At 37.3% G+C, this 26720-nt stretch overlaps 1 protein-coding gene across 1 annotated transcript in view; it reads right to left on the reverse strand.

The window, feature by feature from the left end:
• Positions 1-26720, reverse strand: part of pdia7 (protein disulfide isomerase family A, member 7) — a 66693-nt gene that overhangs the window by 18731 nt on the left and 21242 nt on the right. Inside the window, exons 2-8 of the mRNA XM_028795064.2 lie at positions 25204-25282; positions 21800-21917; positions 21487-21594; positions 17567-17696; positions 16947-17060; positions 13770-13895; positions 12215-12397 (exon numbers count right to left, since the gene is read on the reverse strand). Of these exons, the coding sequence (XP_028650897.1) occupies positions 12215-12397; positions 13770-13895; positions 16947-17060; positions 17567-17696; positions 21487-21594; positions 21800-21917; positions 25204-25282 (858 nt within the window). The remainder of the gene's footprint in view (positions 1-12214; positions 12398-13769; positions 13896-16946; positions 17061-17566; positions 17697-21486; positions 21595-21799; positions 21918-25203; positions 25283-26720) is intronic.

Raw genomic sequence — 26720 nt, forward strand, 5'->3', positions numbered from 1 at the left:
TCTCAGATTCGTGCAATAAATTGGTACCAGAAGCGAACTACAGTATGATATATACTTGAAAATTCCAAACCCAGTGACATTCATAGCTGAATTATTCTCTAAAATAACTGGAGAGGACTTTAAATAGGACCTCAAGATCTCAGCAGCCTACTATATACATGGATTGAATGTCTCCAAACCAAAAAGCCTAATTGTCCGTTTTAACAAACAATAGGCCAAACAAAACTTCATGACCCTTCTAAGACAGAAAGACAAGATTATATTTGAAAACGATCGTATTTGTATTTTCCCAGATTTCTCCCCTGCAACAGCTTCTAAACACACCTCTTTCTACACCATTAAACAGTGCCTACGTAGAGCTAAATTCAGATGCAGCCTCTTGTATCCTGCTAAACTGAAACTGGTTATTGAATACCAGTTTACATTTTTAGTTCTCCAGACAAAGCAGATAAAGACTTACAAATACTGATCCTGACACTCTTTTGAAATACAAGATCAAACCATATTCCAGCAAGGCAAAAAAGATTCTACTTGAAGCTTCATTCTGGACTATTTGTAATGTGACATTGTTTGCCATAACTACGTGTTATATTTTATTAATTTTACTTTATTTCCTTTCGGCCATCCCTATCCTTTTTTTTTTTTTTTTAAGCTGCCATTATGATATTGATATTTCTTTCATTAATTATACGTACATTTTGGCTACTTATGGCTACATCTTGGCTAATTGGTTACCAATAAGGAAACAGCTATTGACAGTAAGTTTAAGCTTTAGTTATTATATTGAAATTACTTCCATTATATGCACAATTTAGCTTCCAAAATGTAACCAGCTATTGACTTTTTGTTAAAGTTTAATTACGTAGCTTTTTTTTTTAGTGTATTTACAGTTTATTTCTTTTTTTTAACAACATACCCATGAATTATTATATTTGAACTGTTTAAAATCATAATCCTTAGTTTATTGTATTTGGACTGTATCTTCATAAGATATCTCAGTTTTTAACCCTTTTCTACACCGCTGCTGGGGGCTTCAATTTGATCTAGACGTTTTCTGTCTCTTAGCATGTCAGAGGACTGGAACTTCAGGAGCTGGTCTCATCCGTTACGGGAGATGGACGTCTGAAGCAGAACTCCGTTGCAGCGGCTTTATTTTTTCTCTTATTTCTTATTATCCCGTGGTATCCTGTATTTACCTAACCAAAGAAGTTTCTACTACAGTATATAAACATGAGTAACAAGAAAGGGGGTCAGAAAGCAATGGAAAAGAAACCTAAAACTACACCCAAGCCTAGACAGACATCAGGCCCAACTGCAAGTGCAAGGTACGGCCTTTCAGAGACTGACCTGGAACAGGCAGACGAAAGCACACACTTCCCAGGACCCCGTTCCACTGCATCGTCTCCAGTTGAGAGCAAAAATGGGAGCAAAGGTGCAAGTGATGCAGGTCACGATAGCTCGCCGATTCCAGAAGATCACTTGAAACTAGAGATGGCCTTGCAGTCCACGCATTCATCTACTCCTCATGAGCCGGAAGCATCGGCTGTAACGGGGGTTGCCACTTCACCCGCAGAGCACGAAAGCCAAAATGATTTGTCCAAACTGAAGGAAATGATCGCAACATTGGTCACGGCCATAAGTGAGCTCAAGAAAGACATTCAAAAAAATATGAAGAAAGAAAGAAATGGCTTGCTCAAGACGATCGAGAAGACAAACGAGAAGCTGCGGCTGGAGCAGCAAGAGATGCGGCAGGAATATAAAGACTTGGAAAAACATATATATAATAGTTTTGATGCAGTCTTTAAAAACATGCTGAGAAAAATCGAACACATTCAGGAAAATGTGTCTAAACTGAGAGAACTTGCCGATCAGCTGGAAGACGTTAAGCAGACATTCACGGCTCGAATTAAAACAGTAGAACAATTGGCATCTAACGCCGATGGAAAAGCTACAGCTGCAAATTCTGAATGCAAAGAACTTGGGAGACAGACTTGTGGCTCTAGAAGATGGATGTAGAAGGAATAATATTAGACTCGAAGGTCTACCTGAGAATCGTGAATGTCCAAACCCAGTGAAACTCGTAGCTGAACTATTCTCAAAAATAATTGGAGAGGACTTTAAAATCAGATACAGAGATAGCGGCAGCTTATCACATACGTGGATCAAATACCTCTAAGCTTAGAACTTTAATTGTCCGCTTCGAGAGATTACAGTTTAAGCTTAATGTAATGGCACTTCTCAGACACAAACAAGAGATTATATTTGAAAAGAACCACTCTTATTTTCCCTGATTTCTCACCCTCAACCGCTGCTAAACGTGCAGCTTTTTACAACATTAAACAGCGGTTACGGAAAGCCGATATCAGATACAGCCTCATGTATCCTGCCAAACTGAAAGTGGATATTCAAGACAAATATTACATCTACTTCTCCAAGGAGGAAGCAGAAAAGGAGTTAAGAAAGCTGATCCTGACACTTTTTTGAAATACGAAAGTGAGTCGCATCCTGTCATGGTATGGCAAGAAGATATTACCTGCTGTCTGATCTGCTTGCACGGATACGGGCACCATAATTATACATCCTTTTTTCTTCTTGGCCACTTTTTGTTTATGTTTTAATTATATTTTCTTCATTTATTATATTTGAACTGTTTAAAATCATAATCCTTAGGTTTATTGTATTTGTATTGTATCTTCACAAGATATCTCCATTTTTAATCTTTTCTACACTGCTGCTGGGGGCTTCGATTTGATCTAGACGTGTTCTGTCTCTTAGCATGTCAGAGGACTGGAACTTCAGGAAGTGTGGTTTGCCTCACCCGCTGAGGCAAAATGGGGGGCAGGGCATGGTGATGTTTTCTCGGGGGAGGAGAGAAAGAGAGCAATGCCATCTCTCTCTCTGTGTGTGTTTTTTTTTTTTTTTTATAAATTTACTCCAAAAACCGCTGTTTCACTTGACAAGAATATGAAATCTGTGTCAAAACTATCATATGTAACAATGTACTAGGTTAGCACTACCTTAACCTAACACTACAAAATGTCAACAAAAGTTCAGAAGCAAAATTTCTATGACCAAATAGTGAACTTTGTTAGCTGGAATGTCAAGGATCTCAATTGTGAATTAAAAAGAAAGAAAGTACTTTTGCACTTAAGTCTAAATGCCAAGATAGTATTTTTAAATGAGACCCATTTAGTAAGTAAGAACCAGTTTCACTTGCAAAGAAGTCTGGCCAAATTTTTCACTTCAGCTATACAAAGACAACCAGGGGTGTGGGAATCTTAATACACAGAACTATTCCATTTGTAGCGTCAGATGCAATATCAGACACTGAAGGCCAATATGTCATGATAACAGGTAATCTATCCAATACTAAAATGATTTTGATTAACATCTATGTACCTAATGTGGGTGACAGAGCTTTCTTCCAAAATCTATTTGCATCTATCCCTAACGAGAACACTCATAAAATCATAATGGACAGAGACCTTGTATTTTAAATCCAGATCTGGACAGATCCTCAACTACAATGGCGATATCATCTGATACTGCAAAAATAATTGCAGTTTGTAACAGATCACAAGTTTTCAGTCCCTTGATGGTTTTTAAATCCAAAACTAAGAGCATATTCCTTTTTCCCCACCTGTAAATCACGGCTACTCAAGAATTCATTATTTTCTCATAGACTACTAAAGAAATGGAACATCTTAGCTTTATTTATTTATCTTTTTATATTTTATTGTATTAAAAATCAAAAAAACATTCCATACATGCAAGTCAAGCTTAACAAAACTGGTTTGAAACAAATCGACCCCCACCCATGAAAAAGAGAGCTAGGTCAGCAGAGTAGCACTTTAATAATAATAAAAATATGTAAATAAATAAATAAAACTAGATAGAATAGAAAAAAAAAAAAAAAAAAAAAAAAAAAAAGAGGGGAGAAAATCCACTTCCACAATTTAAATGCTTATTCTAAAATGTTATTTATCAGATCCTGCCAGGTTTTGAAAAAATTTTGTACAGATCCTCGAGTGAGAATTTCATTTTTCCCAATTTTAGATAATATATAACACCAGTTATCCAATGACTTAAAAGAGGTGAGTTAGACTTATCTTGCTCAACTGGAAGAATCCTATGTGCCAATAGTGTAGTAAAGGCAATTACAATTTGTTTGTCCTTCTCCACTTTAAGCCCATCTGGAAGTACACCAAACACAGCTGTTAGTGGATTAGGAGGGACTGTGGCGCCAAGGCTGTCTGAGAGACATTTAAAAATTTTTGTCCAAAATGATGTTAATTTGGTGCATGCCCAAAACATATGGCCCAGTGAGGCTGGAACTTGATTGCAACATTTGCAGGTTGCATCTTGCCTGGGAAACATTTTGGAGATGACCTCGATATATAATTTTATGTTGAATCATTGTATGCTTCACGCATATTGAGCTCAAGTGAATTTTGTGCATTGCTACCATCCATTCCTTTTCTGAGATGTTGAGTGAGAGATCCTTATCATTAAATCAGGACATTACTATGAACACAGAGAGAAGGCCAATAAGATGTTAGCTTAACAAATCCACAAGCACGAAGTCCATGCAATAACAGCAATTCATAACACAGACGGAGAAAAAAAATTATTGACCATAAAAATATGACCTACACATTCAGACAGTACTATAAGTCCTAATATTCTACTCAGTTTAAAGAAGGTAAGACACAATCTAATTTATTAGAAGGCAGCCATGCACACAATACACTCTAGCTCCATATGTGCAAAGCACTCAATCACTCAACTTAAAATCTTTTATCGAGCGCATATATCTTGTTTAAATTTGTTCAAAATGTTTCCAGGACAAAATTCAACCTGTGAACATTGCAATCCACCTGCAGCCTCACTGGGCCACACATTCTGAGTGTGCACCAAATTAACAGCATTTTGGACAAAAATCTTTGCATACCTATCAGACAGGCTTGGTGGTGACACAATCATTGCGAACACATTAACAGCTGTGTTTGGTGCACTCCCAGACGGGCTTAAAGTGGATAAGGACAAATTGATTGTAATTGCTTATACCACACTACTAGCATGTAGACTTATCTTTCTCAACTGGAAGAATCCCACCCCACCACTTTTAAGTCAGTGGGTAACTGTTCTATATTACTTGAAACTGGAAAAAAAATCAAATTCTCACTTAAAGGTTCTGTTCAAAACTTTTCTTAAAACATGGCAGGGCTTAATCAATAACATTTTAGAATAAACTTCTATTTCGGGAAAAAGGGTACTCTTCCTTTCTTGTTTCCTTTCATTGAGTAACTCTGGATGCTGGCTCTCCATCTCTTTATCTTGGGTGTGGGTTGAATTTTGCTTTGTTTGTTTGCTTTGTTAAGTCTGACTTAATTGTATGGAATGTTATCTGCTTCTAATTAAAATTAAAATCAATACAAAAAAAGAAAATAAGCTCCTTTTCAATTACCTCATCAGACCTTCTTCTAATGCAAGTAATCTTGGTATCATTTCTAATTCCTCCCTTTCTTATTCTGACCACATAAACAGCATTAAAAAAAAAAAAAAACTTTCTTACTTCCACCTCCATAACATATCCCATGTTTGCTCATTCCTCTACTTTTCTAATACTGAAAAACATGTCCATGCTTTTATCACATCCTGCATCGATTATTGTAACTGGTAGATGCCTTTTCTAATCTTATATCCCAGCTCCAGATGATTCAAAACTCTTCTGCATGAGACCTTACATGAGCCAGCAACAGCAAGCACATCATACCCATCCTGCTTCACCTTCACTTGCTCCCAGTGTCTTACAGGATTAAATGTAAAATTGTATTAATAACCTACAAAGCTTTAAATGGTCCAGCACCGGAGTACATCAGTGACCTTCTCCACCACTATGTTCTTGTCTGTTCACAAAGGTCCTCCGATTCTGGAAATCTTGTTGTGCCCCACACTAACCTGCACTCTCTATTGGTGTTCAGCTCCATAGTACCTAGACTTTGGAATGACCACCTGAATTTAATTAGATCAGCCGACTCAATTCATTCTGTTCTGTTTCCAGGAAGGCTTTTAACTTAACCTTAACATTCTGCCCTTCTTTCAATGTACTTCCCTGTCCAGATGCTCAGGAGAATTTGTGTTTGTATTATATCACAAATTATGTTATTTGATCAGGCTTTTTCTTTTTTTAGTTTTGAACTTAGTACTTTACTCTAGTTTATTATTTTATTCTATTTATGCTTTGTATATCCTGTATTTATCTGTTTCAGTGTTCTATGCAGAAAATATTTGCATCCAATATTACATATACCCTGTTGTTCTTTCTGAGACTCTGTGAAGCGCCTTGAACATGGGAAAGGTGCTATACAAATAAAATGTATTATTATTATTACTACTAGCCGACGCCCGCCGTAGCATACGGCGGTGTAAGAATAGGAACGGAAAACGGTGAGAAAGGAATTCAGAAATCAAGAAGAAATAAATACTTCTTGAGAGACGCAGTGTGCATGTAGAACTTCCGGACAAGTAGGATTACATGTGAAAGTGATAAATAAATCAGGCTTTCCGAATTTACGTACTATGGCCATGGCATCCTGATAGTTTTGTTGCATGTATCTTGGACTTCCTGGAAATGTGGACGGTAATATGATCATTTTGCCTACACATATGTTGTTAATTTCAGCGTTTGCTTGCAGTGCGTCTGATAGTTCCACGCGCAGATCTTGTTGATGTAATCTGAGATAGTTGAGACACGCGCCCTCTGTTTTAACATACGCATCTACGACGTACTGTTGGAATAGTTTGCCGCTCGAGTGCAAAATACTAAATATTCCTCATTGCTAATCTGTACTCGTAAAACTGGCATTAAGTAAGCCTTATTCGCTTGGTGGTTCTTTTATCGGGAACATGTTGTAAATCTTTGTGCCAGCCAATGTCTCCGTAAGGGAATAAAAGTGGGTAAACCATGGGATCGCAAATCATATTGAGCGTGGAAATCTGTTTACAGGAGTTACCTATGGGACAGATGCAAATGCCCCTTTCGGCAGGCGTTTCGCCATCTTCTCCGACAAAAATCACTGCAACATCTGTGTGACATGTCAGGGCATTGTATCGTCGTAAATCCTGCCTAGGGTTTTCCTTGAAAACCCTTCGTACAGATGCTGTTGGATTGGACTGAGCGATTTCATGCATGTGTTTGTATGATTTAGCGAAGGAGTTGATGGTTCTGAGCATGGAATCTAGCTGGAGAAGTAAATTTTCGCTGCATGCAGAGTTTGCTTTATTTTGTAAGCGTACTTCAGTAGCTTGCGCTGTGTCAAAAACATACAACTGTCCATATCCTGGAGATGTAGAAGTGTTAGCGTATAGTGCAGAGATTTAGTGATAAATTTGCCCGTGTATTTTAAAACAGTATGGTCTGTGGCCAGGAGGTTGAGTTATCTGTGCACCCATGGAAGCAAACGCTAGAGAAGAATTGTATTCTCGAATGTGTTCAAGATAATTTTTAGCTTATGATGTTTGCTGTGTAAGAAGCTGTTGTAAAGACACAGGTGGCTCCCGCAAAGTTGGTAAAGCTACTTTACCGTTGTGGCAGCACCTTGAGTACTTGTTGGATGTATTACGCTCAGCAGGCCAGTATAGTGCATGACGTGGAAGAGGACGAATAGGAATCGAGAAATGTTGTATCGACTGCGTGTGGGCGGGACTGGTTTTGAAGTGGAAGCAGGACGAACCAGAAGAGAAATATATACAGTGCATCCGGAAAGTATTCACAGCGCATCACTTTTTCCACATTTTGTTATGTTACAGTCTTATTCCAAAATGGATTAAATTCATTTTTTTCCCTCAGAATTCTACACACAACACCCCATAATGACAACGTGAAAAAAGTTTACTTGAGGTTTTTGCAAATTTATTAAAAATAAAAAAACTGAGAAATCACATGTACATAAGTATTCACAGCCTTTGCTCAATACTTTGTCGATGCACCTTTGGCAGCAATTACAGCCTCAAGTCTTTTTGAATATGATGCCACAAGCTTGGCACACCTATCCTTAGCCAGTTTCGCCCATTCCTCTTTGCAGCACCTCTCAAGCTCCATCAGGTTGGATGGGAAGCGTCGGTGCACAGCCATTTTAAGATCTTTCCAGAGATGTTCAATTGGATTCAAGTCAGGGCTCTGGCTGGGCCACTCAAGGACATTCACAGAGTTGTCCTGAAGCCACTCCTTTGATATCGTTGTCCTGCTGAAAGATGAACAGTCGCCCCAGTCTGAGGTCAAGAGTGCTCTGGAGCAGTTTTTCATCCAGGATGTCTCTGTGCATTGCCGCAGTCATCTTTCCCTTTATCCTGACTAGTCTCCCAGTCCCTGCCACTGAAAAACATCCCCACAGCATGATGCTGCCACCACCATGCTTCACTGTAGGGATGGTATTGGCCTGGTGATGAGCAGTGCCTGGTTTCCTCCAAACGTGACGCCTGGCATTCACACCAAAGAGTTCAATCTTTGTCTCATCAGACCAGAGAATTTTCTTTCTCATGGTCTGAGAGTCCTTCAGGTGCCTTTTGGCAAACTCCAGGCGGGCTGCCATGTCCCTTTTACTAAGGAGTGGCTTCCATCTGGCCACTCTACCATACAGGCCTGATTGGTGGATTGCTGCAGAGATGGTTGTCCTTCTGGAAGGTTCTCCTCTCTCCACAGAGGACCTCTGGAGCTCTGACAGAGTGACCATTCGGTTCTTGGTCACCTCCCTGACAAAGGCCATTCTCCCCCGATCGCTCAGTTTAGATGGCCGGCCAGCTCTAGGAAGAGTCCTGGTGGTTTCGAACTTCTTCCACATTACGGATGATGGAGGCCACTGTGCTCATTGGGACCTTCAAAAGCAGCAGAAATTTTTCTGTAACCTTCCCCAGATTTGTGCCTCGAGACAATCCTGTCTCGGAGGTCTACAGACAATTCCTTTGACTTCATGTGTGGTTTGTGCTCTGACATGAACTGTCAGCTGTGGGACCTTATATAGACAGGTGTGTGCCTTTCCAAATCATGTCCAATCAAGTGAATTTACCACAGGTGGACTCCAATTAAGCTACAGAAACATCTCAAGGATGATCAGGGGAAACAGGATGCACCTGAGCTCAATTTTGAGCTTCATGGCAAAGGCTGTGAATACTTATGTACATTTGCTTTCTCAATTTTTTTTATTTTTAATAAATTTGCAAAAATCTCAAGTAAACTTTTTTCACGTTGTCATTATGGGGCGTTGTGTTTTACAATTCTGAGGAATAAAATGAATTTAATCCATTTTGGAATAAGGCCGTAACATAACAAAATGTGGAAAAAGTGATGCGCTGTGAATACTTTCCGGATGCACTGTATAAAAGAGATTATTAGATGTAATTCTCAAATGTGTTGTGAACAGTGGTAAAATGCTCTGAACAGGCTATATAAACTGTGTATTTTAAACTGCCAACAGGGTTTCAGGGAGAGAGCAAAAGATCATGAACAAAAGATTTGATGCTGAAAGAAAAAAAAAGCTAAAATTGCTCTTACCCATTTAGGAACTCGGTACCACAAGGTAAATGAAGCTTAATAATTAATTTGCATGTTGTAATGAGTGTTTTGAAAGGAGACACACACACACACACAGAGACCACAACAGCTACTGGGCTCCACATGTTTGAGAAGTGCCCCTGTCTGCTACAGCATCTTTTTGTCATCTTAACTATTATACCACTATATGACATACTGTAACAACAGCAAATAAAGTGTACGTAAGCATTATGGTCTACAGATATATGACATGTTAAAACGCTGTTGGTATTTTGACATGGCATGCTTAAATTTCTAATTAGACACTACTTTTCAATTTCTTTAGTTATTTGTTTAGACATGCAGTCAGAAGGTGGATGTCGTGCAGCCTCATCTGTGCATCTACTGGTTTAGTCAGACAGATTTGTTGATTTGGGTGTTTTGAGTACTGAAATCTGCATCTCCTGTGCCTCTTTGTTATCAGCTCTCTTAATGGCAGTTCTTTTGATGGATTGTGTCACAAAAGTTTATGCATATTTTGTAGTTCATATTTTCATGAATATAGCTACTCATTCTTTCAACGTTGTAAAGCTGAACAACAGACCGCACACCCAGCACCAATGACAACATATCGTACACCTTTAACATTCGTCCACTGACGTTGTCGAATGCCAATCTGATGCTACACAGAGCATGGCAAACCAGTTCTAAATCCTTTTCACCCCGATTCTCGTGGCACCATGCTGCCCTCTCTGTGTTCGCACTAAAAATTCTTGTGGTAGAATGAAACTGAGATGGCTTGGTGCTCATACATGCAGCACAACCAATCAATTAGGGAAGTATTTAATTTACTGTGCTTATATTTTCTCAGTGTCTATGCTTTCAGGTGTTGCAGACATAAGGTTGACTCCTGGTCCTCTTCGAACAGGCTGCTAACTAGGGAGAGGTCTTGAAGAGCAGTCTAGATGAGCTTGTGCCTGGATTTGCGTTGAATGGATGCATAAATTTTAAATCCATTTAGAATAAGTTGTCTAATGGCTACTATCAGTGACATACCAGAAGCCAGATCAAATCTAATCTTAATCAAGAATAGTAAATAATAAAACAAGTTCAGAAACAAAAACAGAGAGAACACAGAACTTCTATAAAAAGGCTACCTTTCCAGAAGTCTTTTCTTTACAGTTGAATATGACACTTGCTTACTTGAACCACTGTCCTGTGAGGCATCTATCACACAAGCTGATGACTGTCACAAACTTGTCTTTTGATTCTATTGTGGCTTCGGGTCTGCCAGACCCGTTTCTGTCAGAGATTCAAAGTTTCTTTTCATAGTACAAGAAACTTCACTCACTAACATATTGACTTTCTTTGCAATTTCTCAGAAGAGTAGGCCTATACTTTTATAGGTTTATAATGGTCTGTAAACCAATAAAGAACTACTTAAGAACTTATATATGTTAGGAAGAATGCCCACTGTGTGCTGGTCAGTGTTTTGGCCTGAAACCCCTGCAGCTTTTGTTTTTTTTTCTGTCTACCTAGGCCATCTAACCTTACCACTGGAATCACACTTGAAAACTTAAAAAATATTTTATATAATAATCTATATTTAAGAACTCTACTTCTCTTAATTGCATACAGTAATCCCTCGCTATATTATGCTTCGACTTTCCTGGCTTCACTCTATCGCGGATTTTATATGTAAGCATATTTAAATATATATCGCAGATTTTTTGCTGGTTCGTGGGTTTCAGTGGACAATGGGTCTTTTAATTTCTGGTACATGCTTCCTCTGTTGGTTTGCCCAGTTGATTTCATACAAGGGACGCTATTGGCAGATGGCCGAGAAGCTACCCAACCACAGCGCGTATTACGTATTAAATAAAACTCCTCAAATATATTGTGAGCACAGGGGCTGTTCGCACCCCTAGAGGATACGCCCACTCCTCAAAAAACGCTGAAAGACTATCTTTCACATTACTCCCTTCCTTGCTGGGCTTACTTGCAGCTGCTTTGTCAAGCGACATGCTTCCCGCATGGTGCTTCGCATACTTAAAAGCTCAAACGGATTTTTGATTGTTTACTTCTCTCTGTCTCTCTCACTCTCTCTGACATTCTCTGCTCCTGACGGAGGGGGTGTGAGCAGAGGGGCTGTTTGCACACTGGCATAGAGGATACCGACGCTCCTCTAAAACATGCTGAAAGACTACCTTCACATTGCTCTCTTTCTTGCAGCTGCTTTGTCCGGCAGTGCTTCGCATACTTAAAAGCCCAAACAGCCCTATTGATTTTTGATCGTTTGCTTTTTTCTCTCTCTCTGACATTCTCTGCTCCTGACGCGCACTCCTTTGAAGAGGAAGATATGTTTGCATTCTTTTAATTGTGAGACGGAATTGTCATCTCTGTCTTGTCATGGAGCACGTTTAAACTTTTGAAAAAGAGGCAAATGTTTGTTTGCAGTGTTTGAATAAAGTTCCTGTCTCTCTACAACCTCCTGTGTTTCTGTGCAAATCTGTGACCCAAGCATGACAATATAAAAATAACCATACAAACATATGGTTTCTACTTTGCAGATTTTCACCTTTCGCGGGGGGTTCTGGAACGCATCCCGCACGATCGAGGAGGGATTACTGTATCTACAAATAAATTATACATATTTTACCAATAAATGAATGTTAAACTCACGTGAATTCTTCTTGCATGATGTATTTTTCACCAGTGAGGGTCTTTATTACAACCACTGGTAACTCACCAGTAGTGTCCTCCACCCCAAATTCTGATACCTCCTCAGCAAATTCCTGACGATCTGCAACAGCAAAGCTTAGGGTCCTGCCTTCAGAAACAAACTTAGAGGCTACTTTCATTACCCTTAAATAGAAACAAGAAAACAAACAAGTAAATAAAAAAATCAATCAATTCATTTATCAACCAGTATATTTACTTGATGTGTTTGCAGTATCAACGTCTAGGGAGGAAAGTTACCAAAAGAACTAACACAAAAGCCACGCACACAAAACAGTAGTTTTCAAAAGGCATGGTTATAAGGAGACCGAAATGGATTTGAGGACTTCAATGTATGCATCTATATATGTTTTTTTTTTTCTTTTGTAACTGTTTTGTCTTTATGAATATCTTTTATTATGTTAGACACTTTATGTGCGGCTTTCAGAAAATGATCCAGGGTTACTCTTGACTATGCCTAGCAAGGCATCTATATTGATTTCTTGCGTTAAAGGAGGATGGTACTTTCTGACCATTTTCTTTATGTCAGACTGGGTATAGAACAGAGGGGCAGTGTAAAGGCAGTGGGTTTACTGTAAAGTTTGGCAGTTATAAAAAATAGAAAATTCTAATTATTTAAATTTACATTAATGGTAGTACAGAGGCACAGTAATTAGCCCACTGCCTCACAACGTTAGGAATTAAGGTTCCAACTTGGCCACCTTCTATGTAGAGTTCACAGATTTACCTTGTATCTCTTGTTAAATTTTACTTAAATTTTTCCTTCCTTCAAAAGTTACAATGACTGGTAACTTTTAGCTCTAAACTGGCTTAGTGTATGATGTATTGGCAACAAAACGGACTGTCACTCTGTCCATTGTTTATTCCTGCATTTACTGGGGCAACTCTAATGCTTCAGTGCCCATTCCTGCAGCATCCCTGGATCAAATCCTGTGCCTGTATGTTCTTCCTATGTCTGCACAAATTTTAATTCCACTATCTCAAAGATACGCAGTTCAGATTTTGTCAATGGGCAACTTTTAATTGGCCCCAGTATGAATAGGTGTGAGTTTGTGCATGTTTGTCCTGTGATGGACTAGAATCCTGCTCAGTGTTGTTGCGGATATAACATGACCTTGAACTGGATTAAGCAGGTGTCAGAATGTATGCATATTATATATATATATATATATATATTATATATATATATATATATATATATAAATATAGTGTGTGTATATATTATACACACACACACACACACACACATATACAGTATATATATAATTTAATCATTTGAAAATATTGTCCGGATATAAATAATTTGTACACAGAGCACAACAAATATCATCATTCACATGCAAACACTTTATCAAAAGCATGTACGAAAAAAAAAAAAAAAAAAGTACCATTATTCCATGTAACCTTCCAAGTATTAAATACTTTACCTTAAAACAATAGTCACAATAATTAAAATGAAAGTTGTAATTTATAGCTTATATTGTGAAATTTACCATACCTGTTTCTCCAATAGTTGGAGCCCTTGGGGTTGCGTACATAATCTATATTATAGAAAACCAATAATATGTCTCTCCTCATCAGTTGTTCTTTGTTGTCACTGGTCATGTGTGGACACATACCAAATCTAAAAATCAATAAAGTAATAGGTATCCAAGTTAAATTAGTCTAGTTTTAGCTGGTAATAGGACTTTAAATAATAATAACAATAATCTTCTCCCCATCACATATCCAGTTGTTAAAAAAACCCTTTGAAACAAAGAAAAAAAATTATGCCTCAACTGTGTGACAAAATGAAGGCCCTGACAAAGCTGTAAAATGAGATTCCCAAACTTGCTAAATCCAATTTGGGGTCTGGGGCTTGGATGTGGAGACTGTAAAGTATTTTCACACTTTCAATATAACTTGTACATTTTAGAACAGGTGTATTAAGCAAATTCATTCTCCCATTGCTGCCAAGTTATGTGGTAATGGCAAGGATAAAGTAGTAATGCTCCAATAGTGTATTTGAGACACATATAATCATAAAAAGATTTATGTGTCACCATTACAGTAAAATTGCTCTTATTGATTCACAACTACATTTGTGACATTTTTTCCATTACAGCCTTCCTTTTATTTTAGCTAGGATTCATTCCTGTGTGATCAGACGTGCTGGCCATAAACATCCTTATTTTCACTCCACTTATACTTAATAGAACAGGCCACCTTGTCCTCAGCAATCTGTTTTAACACCTCTTTTTGAATTACCAGATGCTCCAAGGCAAACTTAAAATCTAATCAGTGTGTCCTGGGCCAGGCTCTAGATTCTCTCCCAGTGGCTGATATGTTGTACACTATCCATGGGAGATGCCAAGGAGGTATTTAAATTGCAGACCTCAAACTAGCTCATCTTGATCAGGAGAAACAGTAATTTTTCTTTCAGTTCCTCTGTATTGCTGAACTTCTCACTCTTCAAGCACAGTGAGTTCCACTATACTATGCAGGAACATCATTCCAACTGCTTTTACTCACAATCTCATTCTTTTGGTCACTACTCAGAGACCAGTCTAGTCCTATTCTCCTACTTCACCACCACACACATCATCCATAAAACTGCTCCAGGTGCACCTATTTGTTTGGCAATCTTACTGTCACCTCTTCACACACTCACGCATAAGACACCAAACCAAGGTAATTAAATTCCTTTACCATATGTTCAACTCTCACCTGAGAATAAGTCTTTGCTTTTCAGGGAAGGATCATTGGCCTAGTGTATAACTGGTGTGCTAGACACAAAAATGTAACGAATGCCTGTTTCCACACTCATTTTGAGATGTATAAAAACTAAACTTGGCATAAAACTATGCACATTTTCACAACAGTCTCAGACAATGCGTGTGCAAATTTTGCAAACGGGCGGCACCCAACATCAAAGCAGTACTACTGTATCTGTGTAGTTTCCCTTTCTTTTTTAAATCCTGCATCATTGATGCAAATCTATCAAATACACTGAAATTAATTGTATATCATTTACAAATTTAATTCACCTGATTGTAATAATTATGTAACAATATAATGGTCCACAGAATGGCCAAACTATTCCAACTACCATAGCTGCTTTAGCTTAAAAGACATCGCAAATGGAAGAATTAGCACATTTATGGATTATGATGACTGGCATCAAGTAATTTTCAATTTCCAACAGCTATCCTCTTGGAGCTGCTGTGTGCTGAACTGGCACTGGCTTTACAAAGACCGACTTTGAGAAATTGTGCTCTACCTGCTCCTCTGCAAGTTCTGTCCACTCTCAGGTTTTTAGCCATAGGACCTTTTCAACATAAACTTGATGACTGATCGGGTATTACACAAACATAACTGAGTCGCACCATGCCAGCTGTATAGGATGGTATTATCTGCTTGTCATCCAGATATATAAGATTTCCTTACACTGTGGTTGAATTGGTAAACATTAAAGCGCAATTCGAAGCAATGCCTGGGTTTCCAAATATAATCAGAGGGGTCAACTGCACACACATTGCTATTGCAACGGCGCTAGACAACTTATATCAGCCAGGGATGAATCACCAAAAGAATGAGCTAGCATTATATCATGTATAGCAGGACAGCCTATAAAAATGACAGCTCCACACAATCGCAAGTGCTTTTTCCAAGTAGTGTGGCAAAAGGCAAGCAGTCCTTTTAAGGACTGGAAAATTCCTCAACACCTTAAATATCTTAGCAGAGGTAAAGAGTAAGTCCATTGTTCTGCAGTCAAGATGGAATCTGTATTGTTTTTCTTGCATCGGAGTTTCAACTATCAAATGTAGTCTACCCTTCATCAACTAGAACACATCTTCTCTTGCTTAACCTCCAGAACCACCACTCCAATTTGCACAGAAACTAATATTACCTTCCATGTACATAAAGAGTAGGCATACAGCAAGTACAGAATGCTGATGATATTCACTGAGGATTATTGCTATCTGAAGTGCATATCCATACATTGCCAATGCCTAATAAAATCTTAATTTGGCTTTAAATCTACCAGTAAACAACAATCATAAATATAATTCACTGCTTGTCAATGTTAAAAAATGGCGACAGCCACATGCCTTTTTTTTTTTAACAGTTTACTGGTACTGTCACTTAAAGAAACAGAAAGCAAATATTGGTAACAACTAATGTACCTTGTTGTGCTGTGATGCATTTCCTTTTTATATACTACATGAGTAAAACAAGCAAGGGTGAGTTTTGCCACTGTGCTATCTCAAGAGGCAAAAAATTCAGTACTTCCTCATAGAGTGAAATTATCACTCAGTTTTACAAAAGTACAGTATACCTCTACCACTGGAATCTGTAGGCTCCCATAATACAAAGATTGAAAGAAGCACAGAGAAATGTATTGCTTTGAATCTGCCTACTACTATGGGCTACAATAAATAATCATTAAAGTATTATGCTGGTTCATGAAACATTTATAAATCACCAAAAAACAGATTAATAAATACAATAAATATGATTATTTCACAAAACATTTTTTGTTAAATTAAGAATATTTAAAGATTAGCAATATGCAAATATTCATTAGAAAACAGAAATTACAAAAATAATGAATATGTAAAAAAAACTCTCCCTTTTCTCAGTTATATGCTGTTTTTGAAAAAAATACAAGAGGAAAACATACTAAGATCCTTACATATTTTCATTTATGAAACTTCTAATACTGCTGGTGCTGATGGAGTCCGAGTACTGTGAAGTGCTTTCCTCAAATTTATTACTGAGTCGTGGTGGCCTAAACAGAATAACACCTCTGGAAAAAAATACAGCATTAAAATAAACATCATCAAGTAACAATATTAAAATATTTTTACTTTATTCTCTCATAGAGGAGATCAAGAAAAACTTAACATTCCAAATGGTAATGTTATAAGAAAGATGTGACACATGGAACGTTTGACAAAAATAATCTTCTTATTGTAAGATATCTAAAAGGTCTGTTCTAAATTATGATCTAAAATATTAATTCATGATTTATTCAGTGTCAAATGAATAAAAAACACTATAGTCTTTCTTTATGGGAAACAATCTGAAATTAATTAAATACATACCAAAGATGGTAAAATACAGTACAAATCATATAAAATGATTTTTTGACTAGATAAAGAGCTGAACAAACTTGAATCTATCTGAATTTATTTTAACTTGAATGAATATTTTTGTATTTATTCATTGCATTCAAATAGGTATATCCATGTCTATACGGAACGTACAAAAAATACTGCAAAATACCACTGCTTTTTATATAGGAGCACTTACTCGCCCTGGATATTATGTGCTTCAAGTAGCTCTGGGGTGCTAGTGTGAGCTAGTCTGTAGTGGTCTCTGAGTACACTAGCAGCCTTCACGTACTCAGCAAGCTGTGCACTATCACTGCTAGAGAAGAATCCTATAAATAAAAGAAGTTTAATAGGTGTAATGATAGAAATGAATACAATCTTAAAATATAAAGAAAAAACTTAAGTGCTAAACCACGTAATAAAAAAAATCACCTAAGCATTCAACATTGGTTTTAAGTCTAATGATACTTTTTGTTTAAATGAGCCCTTGCCATTTGGCATAAATTGTTGTGGTTAATCTATACATTTATTTTGAACACAAAATATCAAAAGAAGATATTTATTTAATTCTCAAAAATAACTTTACTAGATCAGTTGGTGTTACATATAAATAAATGTACCTACTTTGGCTAAATGATCTATCAATCCAGGTTAATTAAGATTTTAAAAATGAACAAAAAAAGAATATGGAATGGATCATTCAAATGAGTATCATGAAGGTTAACTGCATCTTTACATGCATGTTGGGACATAACATGTCATTCTCAAACTGACTTCAGTTCAGAACAGACAGTAATAGCCAAACCAGGACAATACACCTTACAATGCCTATTCATAAACATAATTAATTTAAGAACATTACTAATTTAGACAAACTGGTTAACGCAACATAGATATCTTTGAGATATGAGAGGAAAATCAGAGTATCCAAAGGGAAACCCATGCAAACATAGAGAGAGTGAGCAAACCCAACACTAGCAGCGAATGGGCACTAAATTCAGACCCAACAAGCTGGATCTGTGAGGTAGGCCACTGCAGCACCATTCCTCTCGGGGCTGGATCAGTGAAGTCAAAAATGCAATATTTTCTGTATACATAGACAATTTGGTTTGGAGACACAAAGACAACAATTAGACTAAATTTTAAAATGCTAAGTACTCAGACAGCTAGCTGACTAACATTGCCAATGCACCAACTGCAAACATAAAAGGAACAGTGAACCTATATAAAAAAGTCAATTTAAAAAAAAAAAAAAAAAAAAAGTTGGCATACTATGCAATTAGCAAGAACTTGTACTTAGTCAGCTAATGAAAAGAAAAGAGTTCATTATCAGGGCAGGGGCAAGTGTACCACAATATATCACAATCTTCTGTTTGCATAGGACAGACACCATAATTATTTAGGTCATTCCACTAAATACAAATATCTCTCATCAGCAGCAGCAAAAATAGAAGGGATAAATTATAATTTCTTAAACGACAGTTGTGTGCTGGAACAAAGCATTATGGACACGCGAGAATAAATGATGACATGACAAAAGAGGTGGCAAGGATGTTGAAACAAGATGTTGCCTAGCTCTTCACCTTATCATACAGTATTTATAGTCATGGCAAAAAAGGACTGGTGGGGTTTGAATAAGGTATTACAATAATTCATGGAATAGATTCTACTTTCCCTGATTTCATTAAAACTGTAGACTCAATTATATTTTGGTGGAGAGTTTTGACTTGAAGTTGTACAGAAGCCACAGAGAAGGAAAAAAAAATATTAGGGACACAGTGAAGAATAAAAAAATCTATGTTGTGATTAAAGTCAAAATGTTAACTTAAATCTTGAAATTTCCACTTTAATCTCATCATTTATTTGGTCATTAAAGTAGAATGTTGTAAACTTTGTTAAAATCAATGTTCAATTTACTAGAGTTTCTCAAACCCCATTGTAACTAATGTAGCACATTAAATGCTTTATATTAAAAGTTCCTCGACCCAGTTGTTAATCGCCATGTGCTTTTTAAATGGACTTCCTCTTGCACCGAGAGGAGCCACAGGGAGCAATTACCATACAGAATTCATTAACTTCATATTACAGCTCTCTGAACATTTAGAATACAAAGATAAATACTTAATATCATTTTAATGATGAAAAGCATTAAAGCACTTATTAAATATATGGGGGCATGGCAGTGCTGTCAGGGGGTCACATCCTGTGTGTTCCCTGCCTGGAGTTTGTAAGTTTTCTTGGTGGGTTTACTCGGTGTACTTTGGTTTTCTTCCAAAGGCATGAAGGATGGGGTATTTGGTGATGCTAAATTGACTATAGTGTATGTGTGTGTTCGTACTTACCTTGCGAGGAGCTAGCACCCCGTCCAGGGATTGTTCCTGCCTTGCGCGTTAATTTCAGCAGCAGTAAATAAAATCAGCAAAATGCCTCTAAACTAAATTTTCCAGCAATTCCATAACCCAGAGAATGCAGTCATTGGGGTTTATCAGATGAACCAAATGTGGAATCACCTAGACTGACTATGTCAATCTCTCAATGTAAACCTAATACTACTTTAAGTTAATGACTCCCTGGCACTTTACTACACTGCCCTAACACTTACAAAGAGCACTGTTTGTGACTCAATATTATACGTGAACATTATATAATGAAAAGGCCAGTTATCACTTTTTCTTCAAAAAACACATTTAGTTCATATCTTAAATCTTCTTTTTTTCAGGTAAGGGCCACTCAGTGGCAGACTAAATTCAAGCAGCAATAGAGATTACCAACCTACCAAAAATAAGTTTTGGTTAATGGATTGTAACGGAGAAAAAAAACTTATATTCCAGTCAGGTTTCTGTTTTTGCAAATATGAGAAAAATGTTTCAGAAATTGTCAGATGGAAAAATTACTTTGCTGCATATTGTATTAAGTATAACAAAGCTCTGTACAAAACCTATACACATTATTCCTTCAATATTATTTACAGCAATACCAAAGCCGAAAATTCATAAACTCTCTCCCTGTGGAGCAAGTTTAGTATTCATAGCAACAACTTTAAGAATTAATTTGACAATAAACTAGACAGCACAAGTCTAAGCACTGAGTTTTAGGTCTCATAATACTATATGAAAACACATAAGTAATACAATGCACTAGATGACAACACACATATATAGAACAACTATATCACATTAGTAAAATTTAATGACAAAGAAAAAAAAAGTAAAATATAACCAAACTATGAATGAAACCTAACATCTGTTCCTCACACAATCATAAGTTAGAAAAGCCCATCAGTAGTTGCTACAGCTACAAACTGACTACTGTTAGGACCTACATTAGTTTACTATTATTTTCTAAAGTTTTAGAGAAAGTTGTAATGTTATATCTAAGACCAATGCTTGCCTTAAAAGCACAACCTTTCTGATAAATGTTGGTTTGAATTTGCCCCCAGCGATAGAACAGAAATATAGATTATATAAAAACACACCATAGTGAGATTTATTTGGGCAAAAGGAGCTAACCTGCTGAAATTCATTGAAGTATATTGACTCCGTACAGAAGTGAAAACAGCATGACTCAGCAAAATGTTTATGAATGGGTATTAAATTTTAAAGCAGGAAGAAATAGTGGCTTATGGGTAGTTCTAATGGACATGAAGGCTGTGCTGTGGGATTGCAACTTTGCTGAACAATGTGCCGTACTGAGATTTCTTTGGGCAGAAGGAGTGAAACCTGTTTTTGTGTGATTATATATAAATACACAAGTGATGTAGTAACTAAAGTAATTGCTAAACTGCCTTTGGTTGTTCTGCTTTAGCACAGTTGAGTTAGATCAGGTGTTTTGTCACATTTGAGAAAAAGAGAAAGCAAGTACCTGCTTAAATTGCTTGATACTAAAATTGACCTTGATGCTATAGCTACCTTAATCAGAGTTTTTGTAATACACTAGAAAGAATGCGTGCCAAAATCTGTTACATCTTATCCATTTTTTAATTCAAGCAAAACTATATTCCCTCACGGTAGACAAAAATATTGTATAAGTCAAGCAGCAATATTAAATTATAATCCAGAGATAACTACTGAATTGTGATATTGCTTTCATTGCCAATCACCATAGAACAGGGTTACTTACCAACTATACTAGCATCGTAATGGCTAATAAATTTTTCTAGATCCTCTGCAGTCTTCAGTTCTACAGAGCTGGGGCCAGCCTGTTTCTTCATGTGACTAACAATCCCATCTGTAAAACAATTTTTTAGCAAGATATTTAAATAAACTTTGCTACTAAATACTAAGCAATTACAAGTAAAACTGTTTGGTAACATTGTATTAAATTTTAACATTTTTTCCCCCGATTTACATTACAAATGTATATATTAGGGTAATATAGTGCAATAGAATAATTTGCTACCTTGTGTAGGACAGCAGCTGTGTAAGGCACATACCTGCTGATCGAGGACCATCATACGCTAAAGACTCCTCTCCATTTCTAAAGATCTTTAGGGTTGGGTATCCATTCACACCAAACCTGGTACAGGTCTCAGAGTTTGCAGTGCAGTCCACCTGAATGTTCAGAAAATTCAACAATTATTTAAAATACACTACTATGTCTTCATTGCAATCAAAATAATATTAGAAATTAACAAAAGGCTTCAAATTTGCTTTATCTGCCCAATGTTTTATTTTCCCTAAAGTTCCACAGGTACTGCATGTACAGTATGTATAAGAATGGTACTGTATGTATGTATCTCTCTTATCATAAAGTAGTTTTTATTCCTGAGCTTTCAGGATAATGCTTAGACTTACAAGAATCAAAGGCAATATATAGCAAAAATTAGGTGTTGGGGGGGCTACGTCAGTGTGTTCAGGAGGGGGGGGGTATTGGTTGTAAATTTTTATTTATTATGAACATGTTCTTCTTAAGTGTCTGTTAATGGCATTCTCATTTGATAGCCAAGATTCAGCCAGCTCTCTGGCACTTTTAGTACGGGCCTTACTTGTACATTGTTCCAGTTAAATGTATGTCCTGTTGATTTTGTATGCGTATAAATCAGTGATCGCGAGTCCTTCCTTCTGACAGTGTTGCAATGTTCCTGTATACGTGTTGCAATTCTTTTTAATGTTTGTCCTATGTATACCGCTGGGCAAGAACTGCATGGAATGCTATAAACTGCGTTTCGTATTTCTGCTGTCGATTTCTTGTTTTTAGCATTAAAGAGGACCGTGCACAGATTGTTCACGGGTTTGTGTGCTATTCTGATGCCTGACTTGGCCAGGATGCATGCTGCACCTTCAGACACCCTGTGATGATAAGGAAGTGCGTACGCTATATCTTCCGTCTTTTCACTTCAAACAGATACTCAAAAACATTCATTAAACAATGCCTACACAGAAGATGCCAAAAAACCTGACTTGAACCAGAACCCCCATCCCACCTGGTACTCACTTCCTTATCATCACAGGGTGTCTGAAGGTGCAGCATGCATCCTGGCCAAGTCAGGCATCAGAATAACACACAAACCTGCGAACAATCTGCGCATGGTCCTCTTTAATGCTAAAAACAAGAAATCAACAACAGAAACACGAAACACAGTTTACAGTAATCCCTCGCTATATCGCGCTTCGACTTTCGCGGCTTCACTCTATCACGGGTTTTTTATGTAAGCATATCTAAATATATAACGCGTATTTTTCGTTGCTTCACGGGATTCTGCGGACAATGGGTCTTTTTACTTCTGGTACATGGTTCCTCAGTTGGTTTGCCCAGTTGATTTCATACAAGGGACGCTATTGGCGGATGGCTGAGAAGCTACCCAATCAGAGCACGCAGTTAAGTTCCTGTGTTCTGATTGGCTCAGTGACGGAGCACAGAATTCGATTCCACTGCGTTAACCAGGAAGTCTCGTCTCGCTCATTCAGCATCAATGTGCTCCTGCTACTGCTTCAGGGGCTGTGCCCAAGCGCCAATGGAAGATACTAACAATTTCCGAAAAGGTAAAAGTTTTGGATATGTTGAAGGAAGGGAACAGCTACACCGCTGCAGGATGCCATTACGGCATCAATGAGTCTCTGATTCTTTATTTAAAAAGGAGGAAAAGAATATAAGATCTATGGCGCCAGTGTCCTTTAAGCAGGGCGCAAAACGAGTTGTAAGTGGATGTAATAAGGCAGTAGTCTGGATGGAATCTGCTTTAGGGATTTGGATTGAAGACTGCTGGAAGAAGAACAATGACGGTGCTACACAGTCACCTGAAGAGGATCCTTTAGAAGAGCTGTAACGCTCTCCTTTGTTGTGCAGTAAAATTAAACTCATCGTTATCGGACAAGTCGTAGTGTCACTGTTGGTGAGTAACAAAATTAATTTTCTACGTACAGTACTTATTACATGTACATAGTTTAGTATCACTGTACACACATTTTACTGTATACAATTTTTCTTGCATTGTACGTATTTATTGCTGGTGGCCTGTCTGTCGTAATGGCTGTAACATATGTGATATCAGAGATGCTCGATATCTTTAAAATAATATTTAGGTTTTACTGTATATAAACAGTGTGTTTACATACATAATTTCAATGAATCTTACCTAATATCTAAGAGAATACAATGGGTTTATGCTGTATAATTGTGCGGGAAATGTTTAGAAGAGTGTGGGAGAGTTTATATGGGCTTAAAATATATAAAAACCATATGAACATATGGTTTTTACTTCGCGGATTTTCACCTTTCGCGAGGGGTTCTGGAACGCAACCCCCGCGATCGAGGAAGGATTACTGTATAGCATTCCATGCAGTTCTTGCCCAGCGGTATACATAGGACAAACATCAAAAAGAGTCGCAACATGTATAGAGGAACATCGCAATGCCGTCAGAAGGAAGGACTCACGTTCACTGATCTATACGCATACAAAATCAACAGAACATACATTTAACTGGGACAATGTACAAGTAAGATTTAAGGCTAGTACTAAAAGTGCCAGAGTGCTGGCTGAATCTTGGCTATCAAATGAGAACGCCATTAACAGACATTTGGACATAAACCCAGCATATGCAAACTTAAGAAGAACATGTTCATAATAAATAAAACTTTACAACCAATACCTCCCTCCCTCCTGAAAACACTGACTTAGCTCCTCCCCCACCTAATTTTTGCTATATATTTCCTTTGATTCTTGTAAGTCTAAGCATTATCCTCTGATGAAGTCCCCTGGCAGGGGCTGAAAGCTCAGGAATAAAAACTACTTTACGATACGCGATTCATTTTCTCCCTTTGTGGATCACCAGCTGCAAATATGCAAACCGTATCACAGACTTTCTCTGTTAGGTGTCATAGTCCATATCAAGTCACAAATTCACCAGACACACAGATCATAGATCTGCTGTACGGAAAAAAAATATATCAGACTGGTGAAGTGAGTGAAAAGGTAAATTTGTAAATACTACCAGGTGAACTTCGTTTGTGGACTAAAATCAATTGACAAGAATAAAAAAAAATATTTGTGGAGAATTTTTATTAAAAACTGCCAGTTTTGGATAATGAATATTTTTGCACTTTGGTGGAAAATGAAAAACAATTAAAATAAATTGCAGTTAAACTGAATAAACTTTAATATATATTTATTCTACTGTGATGCCTACTGCTACGTAGATTTTATTTTGATCAGTAGTAATCAGCTTTATGTTTATTTCAAATAAATACATTTTATAAAATACTAACTAAGCTTAGTTAATTTACTCTTGACTTGACTGAGCACATCTTCTAAAAACCATTTAGCGTAATTTGAACATTTTCCACTTTGAGTTTCCATTGAGTGTGAAAAACTATCTGAAACATTAGCTGAATTCTCACCTTGGCTAAGGGCACAATATCTTTAAGCCTAGTGGCTGCCTCTTCGTATTCTGGTGCCAGCTTCTTACAGTGACCACACCTAAAGGAGCAAAAAGACCAAGTAACAATACTTTACTGATGTTGCATTGATTCCCCTTCTTAATCTCTCTCCCTATTGTCATTACCCATATTATAAAAACCATGGATATTACTTTTAAACAAGCAACTTAAGCCACTATAATGTGATTACAGTCATAAATACAGGTTACCTTCCTCTTCCTTTTTTACTTTCTCGTATAGGGAAAATATTGTAATTGTCCAAAATTCAATGTCAAGATTTTGATGAATCTCGACATTTTAGACATCCCTGACTTTCTCTTAAACAATGTATAGGGGAAAGTACCGAAATCCTCCAAAAATTCCATTTAGCAATTTGATGAATCTCGATGTTTTAGACCTTCCCAAGTCCGAAAATACCATTCTGACTTATGTCTATGTAAACACAATAAATTGAGTACACTTTCACTTAGGTCAACCAAATTTTTTAGGTACAAAACATTGATCTCTATCAACCTTTGGGCTATTTCCGCTAACCGGAAGTGCTACTTTACGTGAACACATACAAGATTTTTTTTTTTTTTTTTTTAAATTCATGCAGCCGAGTCCAATTTATTCAACTTTACTTTTATAATAATTGTTCAATATATTATTAATTTGATTTGATTTGTTGTTGATGATGGTTCTTTAATGTACATAATCTAAAAATATAATCATTGTCTTAAGGTTTACTCCTCAAATATCCATCCCCATATCAGAGTATACGAGAAAGTCTAAGGGAGACCACTCCAAATTATTATTTTTTTTTTATTAACACTAAAATGTTTATTCCACTATTAAATACATTGTAGAAAATGATACAACACAATGTACCCTTATGGGCTTTTTGTATTGTGAGGTTTCTGAACTCTTTTGGGACCCCCCAACAGGACGACATGCTGAAGTGTGACCCAAAGCGCGATTACCACTTGCTTATCTGTTGCCAGGGCAACAGCAGGCTCACAGCACCACAGTGGAGCACTGCGGAACCAAATCTGAGACAATCGCAGTCATGCTATAAGCACCTGTCATCGATGGGTGATGCAAGGAACATTATAAATGCAGGGAACAGTCTTACTTGGCCACTAACCTGGCCCCGACCCTGCCTGACTACTGTGTCTGTGTATAGAAGAGTGGTAGGTCCCGCTACAATAAATAACTGGGCTGTTCCTGTTTCAAGCTGAATAAAGCTGGTTTTGCTAAAGTACCGAGACCCAGCCTTGTGTTTAGGGGTGCAAGACAGTGACTCACATGTCACATGATACCTAGAGTGGGGTCCTTGCACCAATGGATCCCCAAGAAGAACAGCAACTCCCGCTTCAAAATGAGCATCTGGCGGCCTCCCCGCCCTGGCGCAGCCATGACATGTGCTGCCGAAAATGGCTCCCTCAGATGACCCTGAGTATTTCCTATTCTGCTTTGCATGCACGGCAACATTATTG

Source organism: Erpetoichthys calabaricus, chromosome 2 (genome assembly GCF_900747795.2).
Source record: "Erpetoichthys calabaricus chromosome 2, fErpCal1.3, whole genome shotgun sequence".
Classification (NCBI taxonomy): domain Eukaryota; kingdom Metazoa; phylum Chordata; class Cladistia; order Polypteriformes; family Polypteridae; genus Erpetoichthys; species Erpetoichthys calabaricus.